At 35.2% G+C, this 19,405-nt stretch overlaps 1 protein-coding gene across 12 annotated transcripts in view; it reads right to left on the bottom strand.

Annotated features, from left to right (window-relative positions):
• The window catches only part of LOC106066811 (intermembrane lipid transfer protein VPS13A-like), a 91,140-nt gene that overhangs the window by 3,194 nt on the left and 68,541 nt on the right, over nt 1–19,405 (bottom strand). For 11 of the 12 annotated variants that reach the window (XM_056031741.1, XM_056031742.1, XM_056031745.1 and 8 more), the window contains 22 exons: nt 19,297–19,380; nt 18,561–18,671; nt 17,885–18,037; nt 17,445–17,570; nt 17,182–17,315; nt 16,846–16,981; nt 16,542–16,650; nt 15,721–15,884; nt 13,977–14,024; nt 11,880–12,116; nt 11,592–11,726; nt 11,304–11,455; nt 10,975–11,077; nt 10,678–10,743; nt 10,040–10,096; nt 9,736–9,878; nt 2,869–3,064; nt 2,358–2,433; nt 2,161–2,246; nt 1,946–2,069; nt 1,631–1,754; nt 1,322–1,388 (listed from right to left, as the gene is read on the bottom strand). In XM_056031741.1, coding sequence (XP_055887716.1) covers nt 1,322–1,388; nt 1,631–1,754; nt 1,946–2,069; nt 2,161–2,246; nt 2,358–2,433; nt 2,869–3,064; nt 9,736–9,878; nt 10,040–10,096; nt 10,678–10,743; nt 10,975–11,077; nt 11,304–11,455; nt 11,592–11,726; nt 11,880–12,116; nt 13,977–14,024; nt 15,721–15,884; nt 16,542–16,650; nt 16,846–16,981; nt 17,182–17,315; nt 17,445–17,570; nt 17,885–18,037; nt 18,561–18,671; nt 19,297–19,380 — 2,631 coding nt within the window. The remainder of the gene's footprint in view (nt 1–1,321; nt 1,389–1,630; nt 1,755–1,945; nt 2,070–2,160; nt 2,247–2,357; nt 2,434–2,868; nt 3,065–9,735; nt 9,879–10,039; nt 10,097–10,677; nt 10,744–10,974; nt 11,078–11,303; nt 11,456–11,591; nt 11,727–11,879; nt 12,117–13,976; nt 14,025–15,720; nt 15,885–16,541; nt 16,651–16,845; nt 16,982–17,181; nt 17,316–17,444; nt 17,571–17,884; nt 18,038–18,560; nt 18,672–19,296; nt 19,381–19,405) is intronic. The other variant, XM_056031748.1, reaches the window with a different exon arrangement.

The following is a 19,405-nucleotide window of genomic DNA, read 5'->3' as shown; positions in this document are numbered from 1 at the left end:
AGTGCAGCTTGCAGGTACTGCTTAATCAAGAATTCTTTGTGGCCAGCATACATTATGTTAATAGTTTTTAATATTATAAAATAGTTAAGAAAAAGGAAACTAATAAGTTTATTGAGATTGTGTTGTTTGCACTATACTTCATTGTCAAGATTATATTTACATTGACCGATGAATCTGCCTAATACAGAAGGGAACATTATAAGTGCATAATTGTATTCAGTAATTTGGAACAAAATCCTATTTACTAAGATAAACCATGAAACATGAACATTGAATGACCAGAAAAAGATTTGATTCCAGCAGAACACATGACAGCATCAAGACAACAGAAAGTGGAGATGATTCCCACAATGAGTTACAGGTAATAATGCCAGGAAATCCATGGAAACGTCTCTATTTAATACAAGAAGCTAATGACAGCAGATCAATTGTTTCATTTGATAATCATGTTTTCAATCAGCTGTCTATCAAAAGAACATATTGGTTTGTACTAGACTGAACTTGAGTAGACTTTTTTTTTTTGAAAAATGTGGCTGAATGTCTTAAACAGCTTGACTGGTGCTTGAGTTTGAATCCCTGATTTGAGCTGAGTTGTGTTTGCCAAGTGCCTAAAAGCAACACAGAAACATTCCAGATATCAACCCCCCCCCCCCCCCCCCCAGGTCCACAGAAGAGAAATAAAAAAAAAAAGAATTCTATTGTCATTTTAAAGAATTTGTAAATTTAAAAAGTCATAAGGAACAAATTTTTGTTTGCTTGCTTATGTGTAAGAGCATTAATAAAGTTATAATAATAATAAGGCTAGTCTTCGAGTCTGAAGATTAGTGAGGAAAGCAGTATTTCCCAAAGGCTGTGCAGTCCCAGCTGTGACCTACATATTTTGCCACATCCAGGGTAAGCATAACCATTATCCGCAGGTGGTCGATTTAGATTTTCTTTTCGCCGTCTGCATTTGTCCTCAGCAGCAGATTTTCTTTTGGTCTCAAATGTGTATCCCGCGGCCTTCGCGAGTGACCTTCAGCTGTCTCATTCTGAGGCTGCATGCAACCAGGTGCTCTCTTCTATGTCAGCCAAGGAAAGTTGATGACTAAGCTGGTATTTGAAGTGTTTCTGTGGGGCGCCTCTGTTACGTCGACCAACTTTTAGCTCACCAAAATAGACTGCCTTTGGCATACGTTCGTCTCCCATACGGGATACATGCCCTACCCAGTTATAATGAGATAGTATATGTTACAGCAGGTTATCTCCCTGCCAGTATTTTGAAAAACCATTGAAAAAAAGGACTATTATGTATTCAAAAAAGAAGAAATCAAATACTCACAATGTGTGGATTAATAAAACGAGGAAGTCTCATTCTAGCAACAGCGCCTCCTTCCATTTCAGCAGTTCTATTCAAATCAAATTTCAACAAAGAGACTTAACTAAATACAAATGAACTTTGTGGCATTACTAAGTGCTTCAAATTCATAAAGAATGCATAGATAAATAAACTTAAAGACTAAAGTAAAAAATACATAGAGTTAGTTGTCTTTCATGTCCAATAATAAAAATTTGAGATACCAGTACATCTTCTTAAATAAAAGAGCTTATGTCTATATATACTTATGTGGAAATGGAATGTGAATTTCACCTTCTCAGACCATCAAAAGCCATGCTGACCATATCCACTACACCACCTGTTGGTTTTGTTAGAAGTCCTAAAATACCTTTGCCAACACCTTTGAAAAATCCTTCAACGCCCTCTTCATGAGCACCTAGATGAACAAATTGTTATTGTAACTATTTAATTAAACTACCGGTACTAATGTTAGCATTTTCTGTCTACCTAAATTTAAATACTTATTAGCATTGCCACTTTTTTAAAGTATAAAATGAAACATAATTATCATGGTTCAGTAAAAAAAAAAATACAAGTCAAGCTCAATGAGGCAGTATTTCAATGTACCTTTGATAGGATCAAGTATGACACCTGAGAGTCCCAAACCAACTCCCATGACTAGAGTTCTTGTTGCTAGAGCCAAACTAGCAGGAAGACCAGAAGGTTCTTGTTGCAATCGTAGCCTTCTCTTCTATAAACAAAGTTTAGGATAGAATAAATAGCATCAAAGTTACCAGTGAGCTATAAACATGTTTGAATTGAAATATTGGATTATAACTTACTCTTTTGTAATCTTCATCAAATGAAATGGCAGCCAGTGTCCTCCCTATACTGCCAGCAATACCTGCAACTGAGCCTGCAGTACCTCCTGCAATAAACACTTATTATAGAATTACTACATTAAAAACAAGTAAGAGTCCCAATGACTGTATTGTAAAGAAGTTTGCTAGTAGATTAGGTACAGGTAAGTTAAACCTACCTATGGTATTTCCCATTAGACTCTGTACTCCTCTTGCTAAGCTGTCAGTAAATTCATCTTTACCTTGTATAGAACCCTAAAACAGAGAAAGAAATGAAGTGGAAGCTCAGCACTGAGACAAGAAATGTCCAAGATTCCAAACATTGACATATTAAAACTGATTCCTAGTGGACAAATAGTTCTTAGTTCCTAATCATTTCTTTCTTTTTTTTCTAATCAAAAATGAATATTTATGTATCTATATTCCCAATTTGTATATACCCAATAAAGATTTTAAAGAAAATGTTTGAGCTCTATAAGAAAATAAAATGTTTGCTCTAGAAAAAAGGAAAATATTTGTTCCTTATGCTTAAATGTAAAGCAAATATTTACAACAATGACATGACTGACATGTAGTGTCAATCATCTTGATTTCTGTTTTCATAATTACAATTAATAAGGACTTGATAATATATTTTAAAACCTTATTTCAAACATACTAATACCAGTAGAAGAAAAATAATTGCATTACCAGAAAAGGTTCATAAAAAAAGTCTCCCAGTCCTTGGGTGAAATCTTTGACAAGACCATAAGGATTTCCTAAAACATCCAGTCCTAAAATAAGCACATAGGCTTGTTGTAGTGTTTGATGGATATAGTGAGACTGAACTTGAGCCATTAGCTGATTGCTAGACAGCAGGACACCTTTTCGCTCAAAATAAGCCATTCTAAAATACACAAAGTGAACACAAACATAAAGGTTGAAAAATAAGTAGGTGTCATTATCAAACATTACAATACATAACCACAAAGGAATCCATTTTACACAAAATTTCAACATTTAAATTCTCATTGAAGGGTGTTTGAATATAAGTTAGCGGTTACATAATCATGTGCTCAAGGGATAATATAATATTTGCATAGAAAAAAAAAAAATAATGTTAATATTTATAACTAAATTGTTGGTACAGAAAAAATGAGGATAATTTAGGAACAAACTAAACTCTAAGATGAATTTGGATACAAAAACTGACTTATAATTATCATTTAAACCTATCTTAAATGTTCTGCTTTGTTGCTAGCAATAAAAAGAGGTAGTTTTTTTTTCTGTTTTTTTTTACTAAAAATAACACACACTTATGATGTTCATGGTTTCTCTGGTACTATTAATTCTTACACAGACTTCATTTAGAACAACAAAGTAAATATCAAAAAGTTTTTGTAATCAATGTTTCAATTGAAACAAAAATGTATGTATATATGTTATCATCAGAAAAAAAAATTCTTACCATTAGTGAAATAAGTGGTGATGAAATTGTCCTTAAAACAACAACAAGAAAAGTAAAATTGCGATTCCCTGATTTTAGATAAAGACCATTTCCTAAGTATTTCTTTCAAAAAAATATCATCTTTTTATCTTTATATATATATATATATTGTTACGAATCTCACTATCCAGGCTCTCTGCAAACTGCACCATACACCACCAACTTAAAGAACTTGACAACTCAGGGCTCCAAAGTAACGTAACACTTTAATAGTTGGTAAATAACAGCCAATACTGTACAATTGGCAACACGTACACTGTACAAATATCTCTCCAATAACACCGTTCCGCCGTATCAACTCTTGCACTGGCCTCTCCGTCTCGTTCCGGACTTGCACTGGGTTCAACAGTTCCGGACTGACTTCACACACTAGGGTCGTTGTGTCGGACTCGATCGCAGACCAAGATCAAGACGCCGTTCGTCTCAACTGTACTTGATAGTACTCCGCACTGAACCGTCGTAATGCTCCGTACAGAACCACACCGCTGAACTGTGCTGTAGTCGACCGTGTTTTGAACTCTTGTCGTGAACCTCCTTTCTGAACCGTTTTGACTGCGTCGCCTCCGCTCTTATATAGGGTCCCTACTGGCCTTCTCGAACCGGACAGAACGCCGCTCGACGTTTCTAGGTGGTCAGATGACTACAACTCTCGTGACGCTCCTGAGCTCTTGTTCACGACGGCGATCTTTCCCGAACTGTCCTGTTGACACTCGACTCGGCTGACCGTCGTAGCTCGTCACGGTTGACCGCTCGTCTAGCGCTGGCCTGGGGCGATTTGCGTCGGCTGACTACACACACACCACTACCCCTCTCTGTGCCACCACCAGGTTTATAACACTGCCCCCTCCTTAGATCTGTCCGTCCCGGACAGAATCAACATCATGACATTGGCTGTAAAGTTTCATCGCTGCAGGCGGGGGGCGATCAGTGGCAGTTGGCTTGCCTCTTGAGCTTGATGGAGCCATCCATGTTGCAGTCAGCAATGGTCGCTTCTTTCTCTTCCTCCAGTTGGCCTTAACCTGGTTGCTTCGCCGTCGTGCTTTCATCGCCATCCACGTTGAGTTCAGAAAACGTTTTCTTCTTTTCCTCCAGTTAGCCTTCATCTGGTTGTATCGACCTCGTGATCGCATGGTCATCCATATTGCACTCAGCAAAAGTCGCCTTCTTCTTCTTCTCCGCCAGTTGGTCTTCATGTGGCTGCAGTGATATCGAGGTTGCATCGTCATCCATCTTGCATTCAACAAAAGTAGCCTTCTTCTTCTCCGCCAGTTGGCCTTCATGTGACTGCAGTGATGTCGTGGTCGCGTCGCTCTCTTGTCGTTCGGTATTGAGGGCAGCCACTTGACACATGGAGAAGTATAGGATGTAAGGGCTGGGGATACCAAGATCGTTGGCCAAAGAGGTGACGTCATAGGGCTTTGCGGAGAAGGGTTGGGATGGGTTTCAAATCCATAGGACAGGGAATAGTGGGACAAGTCATCATTTTCAGCCGTGTCTGGAGGACATGCTCGTGGGGCAGGTTGGTAACACTCCACTTCGTCTTCGGCCTCAGGCTCCAATCGGCTTTCTTCACCGTCATCAGGACCTCTCTCTCTCGTCTCAGTATCGGGCCAATCGCTTGTTGGTTTCAGACCTGGTCGATGACTTTCATCTTGCAAATGTCCATCAAAGTCCACGTCAGACTGCCTTGGATTCTCTTTACCACCATCAGGACTTTCCTCTCCAGTCTTGGCAACTGGACCAACGTCTGTTAGGTTCGGACCTGGCTGGTGTCTCTCGACTTGCATATGTCTCTCAACGGCTTCGTCAGGTTTCAATGGGTCCTCATGATCACCGCCAAGGCTCCTCTCTCTGGCTTCAGCATCTGAACGAACGTCTGAGTTGATGATCCTCTCCTCCACAGCAGGTATGCGTTGGTTCATGGCGGCTATCTTGGTGTTCATGGCATCTATCTTGGAATTGGTGTATTCCAGCCCCGAGTTCATAGCTGCCATCTGCTCCTGTCTGCTACTGGCGATCTGTCCCTGCATAGCTGCAATCTGCTCCTGTTTGCTACTGGCGATCTGTCCCTGCATAGCTGCCATCTTTTCCTGCATGATACTGGTGAACTGTTCCAGCAAGTTAGGTTCGACTTCAAAAAGATATGTGTCCGGATCTTCTTTTTCTTCCAACATGTCTTCTCGGAGGCGGGCTTGTAAAGTTTCCTTGTTTCCATATGCCTTCAGCCTTCGTCCACGGAGTTCTTCTTTCAGTTCTCTAAATTCAAGTTCGTACAGCAGTTTCAGACGAGCCATAGTAGATCCGATCCAATCCGATTCCGATCCGATCCCACTTCTGACACCAGTTGTTACGAATCTCACTATCCAGGCTCTCTGCAAACTGCACCATACACCACCAACTTAAAGAACTTGACAACTCAGGGCTCCAAAGTAACGTAACACTTTAATAGTTGGTAAATAACAGCCAATACTGTACAATTGGCAACACGTACACTGTACAAATATCTCTCCAATAACACCGTTCCGCCGTATCAACTCTTGCACTGGCCTCTCCGTCTCGTTCCGGACTTGCACTGGGTTCAACAGTTCCGGACTGACTTCACACACTAGGGTCGTTGTGTCGGACTCGATCGCAGACCAAGATCAAGACGCCGTTCGTCTCAACTGTACTTGATAGTACTCCGCACTGAACCGTCGTAATGCTCCGTACAGAACCACACCGCTGAACTGTGCTGTAGTCGACCGTGTTTTGAACTCTTGTCGTGAACCTCCTTTCTGAACCGTTTTGACTGCGTCGCCTCCGCTCTTATATAGGGTCCCTACTGGCCTTCTCGAACCGGACAGAACGCCGCTCGACGTTTCTAGGTGGTCAGATGACTACAACTCTCGTGACGCTCCTGAGCTCTTGTTCACGACGGCGATCTTTCCCGAACTGTCCTGTTGACACTCGACTCGGCTGACCGTCGTAGCTCGTCACGGTTGACCGCTCGTCTAGCGCTGGCCTGGGGCGATTTGCGTCGGCTGACTACACACACACCACTACCCCTCTCTGTGCCACCACCAGGTTTATAACAATATATAAGGAATGGTGGATACAAGACAGAACATGGAAATTGATTGATGAGAGGAAAGAGGCCAAACGTAGACGAGATCAGAAAAAAGTTTTCAGCACTGTTTTGTTGAGACAGCTTCAACAGTCTGTAGATGAGAGGCTCAGAGAAGAACAAGCAGGCAGATCATGTGTAGAGCAGATCTTCGTTCTACGAAATATCATAGAACAAAGTCTGAGTACCAACAATGGCTAAGGATTAGTTTCGTAGACTTTAAGAAAGCATTTGATAGTGTCCACCGAGAATCACTATGGAAAATAGCTAGAGAATACGGCATCCCAAAAAAATTCGTCCAGATTCTACGACACATATAGAGTCAGTCTAGTTGCTGCATTAAAACAGAAGAAGGAACAACAGAGTTTTTTAGCATCGAGACAGGTGTGAGACAGTGGTGCATCTTATCTCCCTTCCTTTTCCTCCTAGCCATCAACTACATAATGAGGAGAGCAATGAACAAGACTGCCTTTTGGTATTCCATGGTGTGAACAAAACCGAATGACAGACTTGGACTTCGCAGATGACGTTGCACTACTCGGGTCTACAAATAAATGCATACAAGAAATGACGGAGAGCCTAGATAGAGAGGCACCCAAAATTGGCCTCTGCATAAACTTGGATAAGACTAAAATTTTGCGAGTGGGATATAAGGCAAACGGTGCCCCCGTCAGACTTGGCGAGTCAAAGTTTAAAGAGTTGGACAAGTTCATATACCTTGGCAGCATCATAACAAATGATGGGGATGCCTACCATGATGTAGCGTGCCGAATAGGAAAGGCAAAGAGCATTTTCCAAAGGCTGCAGCCAATTCGGACAAGCCAAGCCATTGGACTTGAGACAAAAATACACCTTCTCAACACAATATATAGAAAATTTAAAGAAACTAATGCAGAAAGAGTTTACAAAAAGTATATAAAAATTAAACACTTAATCCAAAAAGTAAGCAGACAGCTGCAGAGTGAATACATAAACAATGTAATATCTAAAGATAACAACAAAAACCTATGGTCATACATTAAGTCTAAGAAAATGGAAACAACAGGCATAGGGCCATTAAAAGATGAACATAACATAATACATAATGATAATGAAACTAAAGCAAACATCCTAAACAAATACTTTGCATCAGCATTCTCAGCCCCAAGAGACAAAGACATATTACTGAATTTGAACCAAGTAGACAACATAGAAGATATAGTAGTACAAGAAAATGGAATTCAAAAACTATTAGCCAACACCAAACCAAATAAAGCGTCTGGACCTGATGGTATTCCAGCTAGATTACTCAAAGAACTAAGCAATGAGCTAGCCCCAGTGTTCAAAATACTCTTTCAGGCTTCACTTAACCAGGGCAGAGTACCAAAGGACTGGAAAGAAGCTAATGTCACCCTCCTATTTAAAAAAGGAGAAAAATCTGACCCAGGAAACTACAGACCAGTATCACTTACCAGCATCACATGTAAAATCCTAGAACACATAATATGTAGCAACATCATAAACCACTTAGGCAAACATAATGTCCTCACACAATACCAACATGGCTTTAGGAAATAAAGATCATGTGAAACACAAGTAATAGAACTAATTGATGATTTTTCAAAAGGTTTAGATAATAGTGAACAAATAGATGCTATCTTACTAGATTTTTCTAAGGCTTTTGACAAAGTTCACCACCATAGTTTGCTTAAAAAATTAAAATATTTCGGCATTAATGGTCCACTGCATCAGTGGATTAAAGATTTTCTGATAGGGAGAGAACAAACTGTAATAATAAATGGCTCTAAATCAACACCGATAACAGTAAACTCAGGTGTACCTCAAGGAACAGTCTTGGGTCCACTACTATTTTTAATTTACATAAATGATTTACCAAATTGCATTAGTTCAGGAACAAAAGTCAGATTATTTGCAGATGATTGCATAATATCTAGAACAATAAAAACAACACAAGACACAGATATTTTACAAAGAGAATTAGATGAATTACAGAAATGGGAATCAAATTGGAGCATGTCTTTCCACCCAGAAAAATGTCAGTTGTTAAGAGTAACAAAAAAACTAAAACAAATTAATTCCACTTATCTTATTCATGGCAAACCAGTAACACAGACTAAAAACGCAAAATACCTAGGTGTTATAATAAATGAAAAACTATCATGGAATCCACATATTGATGAAACTACAAAAAAATCAAACAAAGCATTAGGATTTATTAAAAGAAATTTCTATAAATCAAATAAGAACATAAAACTAAAATGTTATTAAACCTTGGTTAGGCCAATAATAGAATATGCATCCTCTGTTTGGGACCCCTCAACTCAAGAAAACATTAAGAAACTGGAACAGACACAAAATAGAGCAGTGAGATTCATAACAAACGAATATTCACATTTGACTAGAGTAACACCTTTAGTAAAATCACTAAATTTAGAAAGCCTTCAGGACAGAAGGCTCAAAAGTAAAGTAGCAATCATACATAAAACACTGAACCATAATCTTCAATCGTCATTCCAACTGCAACCTATGCATGTGAGACATGGAAGTCATCGGTCAAAATTGAGAAGAGACTAAATGTGGCTCAAATGTCTGAGACGGATTTTGGGAGTTAGTTACACAGATCGGGTCTCAAACAAGGAAATCCTATGCCAAACTGGGAGTTGAACACTTAGTGAGGTTGTGACAGAACGTCGCATGAGGTTTGCAGGGCATGTTCTACGACAAAATGAACTACCCATACCAAAAGTTGCAATGACATGGAGGACAATACGAGGAAAGCGCAAACAGGGATGTCCTCGTATAACATGGGATCACACCTTCATGGAAGACCTCAGAACAGTGGACACCAGGTGGGAGGAGGCTTCAAACATTGCCAATGACAGCTTGCCGCCCAATGCGCCGAACGGCACGGGAGGACCTAAGTCTAATATATATATATACATTCAAATAAATTCAACTAAAAGACTACCTTAACTCCACATTTTTTATTTCTGTAAGTGTGACACCAAGAGAGTTGAGAAAAAAATCTACAATGTCACTCTTGATACTTGATGTTGGAGCTCCCACACTTGAAACAGAAGCTTTGCCATGTAGAGAGAAGCTAAGATGTAACTGTTTTAGAGGATCCAAACATAGACATGAATATGTCATTTCAAAACATAAATTCAAAGACTAAGCAATAGGAGATAGAAGAAAGTAGAAGTTAAATGACCAAAGACTAAGTAACAGGAGATAGAAGAAAGTAGAAGTTAAATGACCAAAAGTAAACTTACTTTTAAAGGGGAAAGGTGTATATACTCAAAAAAGATTTTTTGTGGCCTTGATGCTATCTGAAATTGTATAAACGTTTACATTTGAAAAATTAAATATGTAGAAAGTTTCATTAATTATTACAATCATAAAATTAAGGTGAATAAGATAGTGTATGCCCACAACATTGCACAACTGACTGACAATATTAATTTTGACAGTACCAGTATGTAAGTCATGTTCACATGAAGGACTAATGGTGAATGTAGCCAATATTGAATAAGAGTGTCAAGTCATGTATGCTATGATACAACTACTAAACAGCCTTTAAAAAAATGACTGAATTCAGGGACATTTTAAGCACCAGATTAAAAAATCTTTACTATTAGGGTACACAAGTAAAATATTTAAGCATTTTATTTTTTAGTTTTATAATGATAATGTTGGTAATGTAAACCAATAAACCTGAAGGACTTTTTAATAAGCAGAATACAATAAGAAAACTTGCTTACCACTAAATGAAGTAATCTGAGAAGTTTGGATTTTACAAGTTCTTCTTACTTTCATGTTATTCTTTACCATGTACAATTAATTAATTACTAGTTATGTGAATCTTTATGTACAATTAAGAATAAAAAAAAATAGTTGACATTATATTTACCAGGACTGTTGTGGCTTCCTTTAAAGATTGTCTTGCTAAGCATAAGTCACACTGAAGCTGAAAACTCTTATAAATATAAAATAAAAATGTAGAATTTTTTTTTACATTTCCACTATCATATTAAAACCTAACTCATTTAAGAGAAATTAAAGAAGTGATATAGTGATAATGTTTGGTCATATAAGAACCATTTTTACATTGTGTATTGCTAAATATATCTATAAAATATCATTAGAGCACATTTGGACAGAAACATTTAATCAACTTATCCAATAGATTACAAACTAATCATTTTACTTCTTTCTCCACAGGAGCAGACTTCCCAATGATGTCTATCACTGACAAAATAAAACCTTTGTCCAGTTTCAAATTGAATTCTTGAACAAGTATTTTTGCATATCTAAAGTAAAAAAAAAATGATAGAATGAACCCTGTGAATATTTAATATATTACAATGACAAAATGTGATTATTGTTGTTTTGCCATATAGCCATAGCTTAAATAAATATAACAATTCTTGCTGTCATTCAACATTGACCTCTGTGGGTAGGGATTGGGATCATACATATTGTAAAAAACAAAATTATCAATAGTTGTCTAAACTCCTTACAAAGAAGATGACTGACCTTATAGTGTCAATATTTTCTTCTGGAACTATTCTCCTCATTAAGCCAACCTCAATAAATGGTTTTGGGCCCATGTGTCTTAAAATATATGCTGGGATAGGTGTGGGAGCCAATGCAGTAGGAAAATAAGCATCAGGCAATTGGTTGTCAATCTGGAATGAAATATACAAGAAACAAAAAACAACTTGATATTTAAGCTAAAAAATGTTAATGAATACAATTTTCCTAAAAAAAAAAATAGAGAAGAATATAAATTAAAACAAAATACAAAACATGCGTAGTAGTTACCTGTAGAGTTTGTAATGTTATGTTGACTGACATGTGATGCTTGGATGAATGGTACTGACACCAAAGTCCAGGGCGGAATGTCCTTCTCAAAGCACCCATAAATGGCTTTGTCATTTGCATTTGTTTTAAATCAGCCTGTATAGAAAATCTGATAATTAACTAAGATTAAGATTTAAAAAAAAAAATTAATTTTTTCATTTCAAGAGTTCAATAAAAATTTCAACATCTCTGTAAACAAGAAAATTATAATTATTAGGTAACATAAGTCACATACTAATGTAACCTTACCTCAATTTGGTCATGCAGACTGGCTTCTACAACTTCCCCTCGCCACTGATCTTCCAACCACGTGGCCAGCTCAACATTTAGTGATCTCCATTTTTCCTTTACTTCAACTTCCCACACTGCTGGGCAGCTTGTTACAGACAACAGTGCTACCTCTTGGTATAATGAGTTGATAACTGAAATGCTGATTCCTTCAAGGGAAGCAAAAATAGCCAAGTCTGCATTCTCTCCCTCATTGACCTAGAAAGTAAAATTTGTTAAATATAATCTTTTTTTCAAAAAGCATCCTAATGAAAAACAAATGACTATTTTATCTAAAGGACAACTAAAAGATTGTAGCTGTAACTGTTATAAGAATGAAAAGAATATCTTTTTTTAAAACTAAATTAAGTAAATAAATGTAATTTAAAATATTATAAAAACAGATCTTTTAATTTTTTTAAATTTTTTTTTTTAAAGAAATAAAATAAAACAATTACTTCAAATGAAGCAGAAAAGTCAGATGCTAACATTATCAACTAATATTTTGTTGGTCATTTAGATCTAAATCTGAAAACATTTTACATCAAATGTAAACAATACTGGGGAAGAATGTAAGTAAAGTGAATGGAATTCTATCTGTAAACAAGCACACTTATAAATAGAATGCAACAAAATCTTGTAGCTCATTCACCAAAAGTAATTTAAAAAAAAAAGGAATTATTCATGTATATGAGTTAAAAGAAAAAGATTGAGAATTTAAAACTATGGAACATTATTTCCTGAATGGATAGTGAAAAACAAAAGTTTATTGAACTATTAAAGAAAAAAAAAGCTTCTGCAGGCTATCTTAATACAGCTAAAAATACAGCTGTAAACATGTTAATTCACATTATGAAGACATTTAGAATTTTTTAGGATGAAAATAGGTCCAACTTTTGCCACAATTATAAAGTGAAGGCTGGTCTAATAGATTAGAGTTGGATTAAAAAAGCTACTGCAGGCTATCTTAATACAGCTAAAAATACAGCTGTAAACATGTTAATTCACATTATGAAGACATTTAGAATTTTTTAGGATGAAAATAGGTCCAACTTTTGCCACAATTATAAAGTGAAGGCTGGTCTAATAGATTAGAGTTGGATTAAAAAAAAATAAGTACCCAAGTACCACTAATCACTTAGTTGGATTAGTAAAATTTGAAGAGCTCTCAAAGCTTGAATATAATTCTAATTGTCATCCACATTTTTTTCTGAAAAACAGCTAAACAAAGTCTCCAAGGCATAGAAAAAATGCAGAAACTAAAATGCGTATTATGTATTCTACATTTTGTTGATCAACAAGTCAAGCATTAGTTTAGGTTTAGACTGCTCCAATTGTTACGTTTTTATTTGCATAAACTATTTTACAACAATTGTAAGTTTAAACAGTCAAAAGATATGTAACAACATGTGTATGATTATAGTATTTTCTAAAGGATCAGGACTTCCATTTTTAGCTAATTAGCTACATGCTATCAATGTCCCACGTTTCCCATTTAAAAAAATATTTTTGAAAACTATAAATGGTAATGATTGAATATTACAGAAATATATCTCCCCTTCCACCTCTTGTGTAACTGTCAACTTAACCAGTCTAAATGTTTTCAGGACACAAACTGATGTGTGAGCACTATTGAACTAGACTTTCAACTAACTCAATTTTAATGATTTGATGGACACTAGGTAACAACACATTTATTTATAAATACATGTACACAAATAAATGAAATGCTTTAGAAAACAATATATGCACATAAATATAGGCTACTCAACGAAAAAAAAAAAACAACTAAAAACAAATTTTTGTTCAAAACATTTCAGGTCAAAATGAGCAACTGAAAGAAATTCATCAGCAACTGAAAAACAAAAAAAGGACATGCAGACAAAGTGTAGAGAGCTCTATGAAACCAGTTTTGTTTCTGCAATGTAGTGTTGACTACTTTCTGTGCAACTCTTTTTTTCAGACAACATTGTCATCAAAAATTATAGTTGAAATCAGCTTTGAGAAAGAGTTGCATGATCAGTGTGAACACAGAAGCAGAGGGTATTAGAGTGGACTGTGTAGTTCAGATACTTTTACCTGTAAGCGATTTTGTCTGCGAGGGAAATCTACACTTTGAACAAAGCCCTATAAAATAGATTAACAATGGCTCTTCACTGTCAGTTCTAGAAAGAAATGCATGGTTGGTAATAAGATTGTGTAAAGTCAAATATGATTGTCTTGCTCAATGATCTTGCTTAATAATTATCTAAAATAACAGTCAAGTTTTCCTTTTAGTTTAATTTTTTATAATTTTATTTGAACCTGTTAACTAAAATTTACTGATGTATTCAACTTTCTGTTTTTTTTATGTTTGTATTCTCTTGACATTAATTCTTATTTTCAAAAGACCCGATGAAATTATTGCAAATTTAATTGTTATACTTTAAACAAAATTACCCATAAATGATTATATCATTGTAAGTTTACTGAAAATCATATAATGTTATTGTGATGATCATCAAATTTCAGAGAAACTTGAGTTGAAGTCTCATCCTAAAACATTATGAGGTTAGAACAAGATTGCATTCATAGTTCTTTGATACAGGAACTAATGGTTTTGTTTTGGGCACAATTTAGGAACAAAGCCAGAAAAGTTTGTTCTTGTTAATATTATTTAAAAAGATGTGAATCTAAGACTTGGATAAACACAAATGGCAGAACTATGTTAAACAAAATATGGAAAATAATTTTTGGGTTATTACTTAATGCAATGTCTTGGATTCTGAAGATTAAGGATGAGTGCAGTGTTTCACATGACTACACAAACCCAGTTGTAGTCTGCATGTTTTGGCAAATGATGCAGACATGGAGTTCTCCAATGTAGGCCATCTGCTCCTGAGCCTGTGTTTGTAGTGCTTCTGAGGGGCACCTCCCTTAGGTCATCCCCCTTAAAGCATGGCATACACTAGCTAGATTACCTTACAAAGAGCCATGTTCTGTTGGAGACTGGTGTATGCAGTAAAGAAGCACTACAATGTGATATATTGGGCAATTATCCCAGATAGTAATAACTTGTAGATGTAGAAAGGTTAATTTATAACTTACTTCAGTTCTTTATATAATTTTCTCCTTTTATTCTCCTTTTATTTGTCTTTCTAATGTTTCTGTAGTCTTTTAATAATTAAAGAGGCTTGTAGGAATATTTTTGAAAGGCTCAAGAAACTTGTTACATAACCATATCATCTTCTATTTATATTTCCAGTTAACTTTAGCATCAGCTCACAACTATCTATAACACAAATCAGCATTAAAGCTTTAACCAGATTAAATCTCTTGATTGAGAGGTATGTTGCTGACCCTTTATTTTTACAGCCAATGAAACCACTACACATTGTATGTTACTATGTGTATGTGCATACATGTAAATGATATAAATATATAGCTTATACTAGGCATGCATGAAACCTGACAATGATCAACTAATGACAGAAACACTTATGTGTCAACTACAAGGAGATGTTTGACAACTTGTCAGAAAGAACACCAGAATTGAGAGCACTAACTGTGGCAGTCAATGAACAACACCTTACATTTATATCAAAGTATACATTAGATCAGTCATTCTCAACCTTTTTACGACTTGATAACTACCTTTATATCTTACAGTCTGCATATTATCAATGAAACTTGAGCTTTGGCTGCACATTTAATGATATACATAACCTTAGACCTTTGATCTATGGAAGCTACTAAACTACCAGGCTGAGAATGCTGCCTTTCAAAGTAACAAATTCACCTTTTTTTTTCAGCTACAAAATATAAAATTCAATTTGTTTCGTACCTTGCGGACAGCTTTTGACACTCGTTCATCTTGTGTAAACAGTAGAACCCGTTGCAATCCATCTAGGTAAGAAACCCAAAATATTAAAAGCTTGTCCACTCTGGTATGGCTCAATTGTGATCGATTGTGTGGTGCAATCAAAGCATCTGTTTCATCACTTTCATCTGCACAAGGAGTAAGGAGGAAATCAATAGGCTTTATAAACAAAGTATAAAACTACTGAGACACTGGAAGATAAACTACTAACATAGATATAAACATGTCTAAGAAAATATTTTTATAACATAGACTAAACCCCCCTTGGAAAATAAACTGATGTAATAGATAAACCAGCTGAAAACTCTTATGATGCTGGTTTACATCTTACAAGAAAGGTAGTAAGTTGACAAAAGATGTTTAATGCATAACAAGAAGAAAGGTAGAAGAACTAATCAGTAAGTTGACAATGCATACTATTTAAGTGTAAACACTGAAGTTTTTTTGTCATGATTTTTTCTTCCATCTTTCTTATAACAATAATAATAATGATAATAATATGGCTTGTCTTTTAGATTAAGTAGGATTTCAGTATTTTACATGGCCACAAAGTCCAAGCTGTAAAAATAACAATACAACTAAACAATAACAATGTGCATTAAAAAAAAAAGCCTCTTTTCAAGTGATAAACTCCACACATTTTTTTTTCCAATTGAAACTTTCCCCAAAGTTAATCATTAAATGTTATTGACAGAAACAACACAAATGTTTTCCTCTCCATGACTCTACTTTAGAATAACAAAAAGTATTTTGCTTGTAACAAGAATATTTTACTTGACACTAACCTTCAGGACTGCTGCTGTCATCTGTTTCTTTGGCATCTGTCACATCAACACTTGGAGCACCAGTAGTCTTCAAAGATGCTACACTGAGTCTAACTTCACCAGAGCCATCCTAAGTAAACATGCCAAAAGTCATTCAACATTCATAAAGTTTGACATTTAATAATAATAATTTAATAATAAAACACATGAAACTTTTTTTTACTTACTAAACATACATTTTATAAACATATCATTCATTCATACTATTATATCTAAATTAATTCACAATGATAGGGATTTCATACATTGAAATAAAAACAAAAACCTTTGTAATAAAAGCTGGAAAACTTGGCTTTTTCCTACTGTAAACATTCCACATCAATGTTCTCTCTGATGAAGGTTCATCCCAGGTATATAAAATAGATTGATTAGGTGATAGCAAGGTCACCTGACTTTGATTTCTGAAAAGAAGACAAAGGTTCTCTAAATAAAGGTACACAAGTACACTTACAGATTTTATTAGATTCCATAAAACCAAAACTCATAGTTCATCAACACAATCTTAATGACAATTGGATATTCATATTGGTAGTTTATATAAATCAATATGACCTTGCTGCTGATACCAAAGACCTCAGGTTCAAAAAAGAAAAAAACTTACTTTTGATGTATTTTTATAAAAACATCTTCACATAAATTTTCTACTCTGACAGGTGCATCTCCACGCTCATAATTCAAGAATATGATTGTGATGGGTGTATCAGTGCCACCACACACTTCCACACACAGTGCTCTCTGTGTAATAGAACAGTCAATGAAGTCATTACATTGGAAGTACAAATGTACAAAAACAAAGATACAGATTTGTAACACTATTTCAAGCCTGGAATTTCTAAAAATCTATTGTTCAAAAACAAGTCCTACCCCTTGATCCATTCTAAGAACAGTGTTATGGCATGACTTGATAGGAAAATGTAGGGAGGAGACATTGCTTCCATCAAACTTCACATACATGTTAAATGATTCTGTTACAGGCCAAAATGGTTGGTACTAGTGTAGAACAAGATGAGAATTGTTAATTGATCAATTTTTTAAAGTATTACCAAATAAAAGTAAAAAAATAACAATTAGTAGGCCTACTAAAATAGAAGTTAGCAAATTAAGTTCATCAGTATACTTGTACTTTCACTGGTATTCATAATTGTATTATTTGTTAATGCATAAAATTATAAGTTACAAGTATTGGCTTCTCAAAAATATTCAAACTATTTGATTTTTCAAGTTTGAACTCAACATTGAGAAAAGAAATAACAGATAAGTGTTGTGAATTTAAAACAGGTAAATATCTGAAGTTTCTAACTCACCTGATCAGGATCTATGTCAATCCAAAGATCTGCCTTTTCATTTTCTTCCATATATCTCAATTTTTGTTTGGAATTATTGATGACTAAGAAAAATGGCATGATAGTGACTAATTTTGTTAGTCGGAGTTTGGATAGTGCAATCTGTATCAGGAACTGTAGAACAGAAAAGCTTAATGAGAAACAGTTCTATTTCACTACACCAGGTAGAGAAGGTGGATTTCACTGGAGCACCCATAATAACTCTTTCATAACTTCACATAATCTATCATGTCATCTGCTTTTTTTTTTCTACTGTTTCTTATAACCTAACCAGATTCCATTTAGTTCTTTTTTCAGAAAGACCCATTATCTTAGTCATGCCATGAAAACTGTTAGCTGAACTTCATAAAGGCCAAATGTAATAACTATTAAGCAGAGATCTTGATTTCTTTTTTGACCATTACAGTTTGAATATCATTTCATATTTGCATCTATGTTGGTATTGTTATAGTAGTAATGCTGTGGAAGACAATTGTAGTCAAACAGAATTTCCATTTTATTTGGAGCAATAAAAGTATTTTATCTACATTTCCAGTTAAAGTTAATTTGTTGTTTTTTGACATCCCTCATTAAAATAGCTACAAAAACAGACCTGCCCCCTTCCTAAATTCAATGATAATGAGACTGAATGCCCTACCATGTATTTCTTTCCTCTCTCCTTGTCATTGCAGATCACGACACCAGCACTGCCAACTGTATCAGCAGAGAAAGACTGGGACCAGCGAGACTCATACACTCTTAACTTTGCCTACACATTAAAGAAAGTCACAATGTAAAGGAAACTGTTTGGCTCAGTAATTACTATTGAGATAGAATACAATATTTATGATAGACTACTAATGTAGTAAGGTGCAGCAGGGAGTTATTAAAAAAGTTGTTCTTTTTTTCATACAAAAACAAAAGAAAAACTTAACTATTTTAGTAAAATCCATATTTTTGTGTGAAAAATTATTAGTAGTAGCATAAGACTATTCTACGGGTCTGAAAATTAATGAGGAGTGCTGTATTTCATGTGGCTCCACAGCCCGAGCTGCACCATACATATTTTGTTACATCCAGCACAGACACAATCTTTGTCCATCAAAATTCTCCATTAGCCATCACGCCTGACCATGTTAAAAGCCTTGCTGTGTTCTGCTCTGAATTTTTTTTTTTTTTAAATTTATTAATTGTATATAGTTAATAGTAAACTTTTTAAAAAAATAGACATGCTCTATTTTTCAAGAACATTTTTTACAGTTATCTCTCTTTGATTAAGAATTAGACGTGACTTTTTTTTTTTTACCCCAGCAGAAATAGTAGTTATGAATTAATAATACTAAAATCACAGAAGTACTTTTCTTTTTAATTTAAGTCAATTTTAACATTTTTACCTTTTTCCTTTTATGTTTTTTAAACCTGAACAGAAGAGGATTTGGCGAGTTAGTGAGTTCATAGACAGCATCAGATAGTGAGCCCTGGCAATCAAACAAAAATGGATAA

This window comes from Biomphalaria glabrata, chromosome 6 (assembly GCF_947242115.1).
Source record: "Biomphalaria glabrata chromosome 6, xgBioGlab47.1, whole genome shotgun sequence".
Taxonomy (NCBI): domain Eukaryota; kingdom Metazoa; phylum Mollusca; class Gastropoda; family Planorbidae; genus Biomphalaria; species Biomphalaria glabrata.
The sequence above is the reverse complement of the archived record's forward strand: the minus strand, read 5'-3'. Positions and strand labels throughout refer to the sequence as shown.